Source organism: Plasmodium relictum, assembly GCF_900005765.1.
Source record: "Plasmodium relictum strain SGS1 genome assembly, contig: PRELSG_99_v1_6, whole genome shotgun sequence".
NCBI lineage: Eukaryota > Apicomplexa > Aconoidasida > Haemosporida > Plasmodiidae > Plasmodium > Plasmodium relictum.
Window position 1 is genome coordinate 2251 of NW_021628804.1, and position 1495 is coordinate 3745.

Genomic DNA, 1495 nt, shown 5'->3' on the forward strand with positions numbered 1-1495 from the left:
TAAGTTGAAAGCTGATTAAACATATAAATCTTTACAAAATAACAAAATATATAACATATAATGAAAACATTTTATAAAAACATAAACAGAATATATTTGATAATATATTATGGTTTATGATATTTTATTATTGATGAAATCCATTCATCTTTTTGTTTTATATATTTCATTTTTATGATATTGTATGAAATTATAATATATTTAAAAAAAATTTATTAAACAAATTATACATTATTTTCTTTATATATTTTTCCCAAAAAACAAAATGTTTTTTCTTTCAAAAAAAAATTTTTTGGTAAATTTTTTTTTTTTTCTCGTAATAAAGTAGATAGTTCTAATTGATACTTTTTATTCTGTTTGCATGCAATTATTTTTCATTTTGAAAAAAGTTAATATATTCACTTATCAACCAAAAAGAGAGCATTTAGAGCACTCATCTTTGCAAAGAGCAACAACAATTAAGGAACATATAATATATTATTTTTAGATGTTAGAGAAGGAAAAGAAGAAACTATATTTTCATCACCTTAAATATGGAAAGAACCAAAATTAGGATAGTTTATTTGGCTCTTATATTTATCCTTTTTAGTAATACATATATATGCATGTTTAATTATATTTCTATTATCCATATTTTTTAGAAGTTTAACACTTTTATTGTCACTGTTGTCATTCTTCTATTTTTATTTATATATACATATATACATGCATATATATATATACATGTAGATATAAGCTATGAAGAAAAAGTTGAAATAGCATCTACTAAGTTAAAATCGGATATAAAAAATTTATCATTTATTTCTAATTTGGAAGAAAGAGAACTAGAAAATAATTATGTTACTGAATACAACAAGAAGAAGAAAAATTTTAGATTTTCTATTTCTTTGGATACAAATATATATAGAAAAAAAATAGATAAATTGAAAACTAAAGATGAAAAATTACTGTCTTTATATAGAGATAAACCATCTGTAACCCTAAAAAGTAATCCCGTATCAAGACAGCTGAAAGATATATATACAGAAGAAGATATTCCATATTTACCAAATGTTTATGCTTATATTTCTAATGAAGGAAAACGAATAGAATTAGATAATATAGAATATTCCTTTATTGAAAAAGAAACTCCAAAATTAATTGATACCTATGTTTTAAATGATTATATTAGTTTAATTACAAAACTTCATGGTGACTATAGTAAAGCAAAACTATACTATATACAAGCATACTCCTATATGAAAATGGGGCCTTATTTTAATGAAGCTAATACGCATAATTCCAAATTTTTACGTGTTATAATTCCCCTGATAAATAAAGGGATCAAATCTATCAAAGAGTGTATGGTATACTGTAAAGAATCTGAAGAGGATATTAGAAAAAAAAAGAATGAATTATATGAACTCATAGGAAATTCTGAGGAAATAAGCTCATTTACACAAAAAATTGATAATTTTAAATCAAATATAAATGAAATAAAAACAAAATTAATTAA

General features: G+C 21.4%; 1 protein-coding gene across 1 annotated transcript in view; it reads left to right on the top strand.

Moving 5' to 3' along the window:
* Positions 1-533: 533 nt before the first annotated feature.
* Positions 534-1495, top strand: part of PRELSG_9901300 (reticulocyte binding protein, putative) — a gene marked incomplete at both ends in the record, with an annotated part of 7806 nt that continues 6844 nt past the window's right edge. The window contains 2 exons of the mRNA XM_028677623.1: positions 534-588; positions 730-1495. The exon at positions 730-1495 is cut by the window's right edge and continues 6844 nt beyond it. Of these exons, the coding sequence (XP_028531337.1) occupies positions 534-588; positions 730-1495 (821 nt within the window). The remainder of the gene's footprint in view (positions 589-729) is intronic.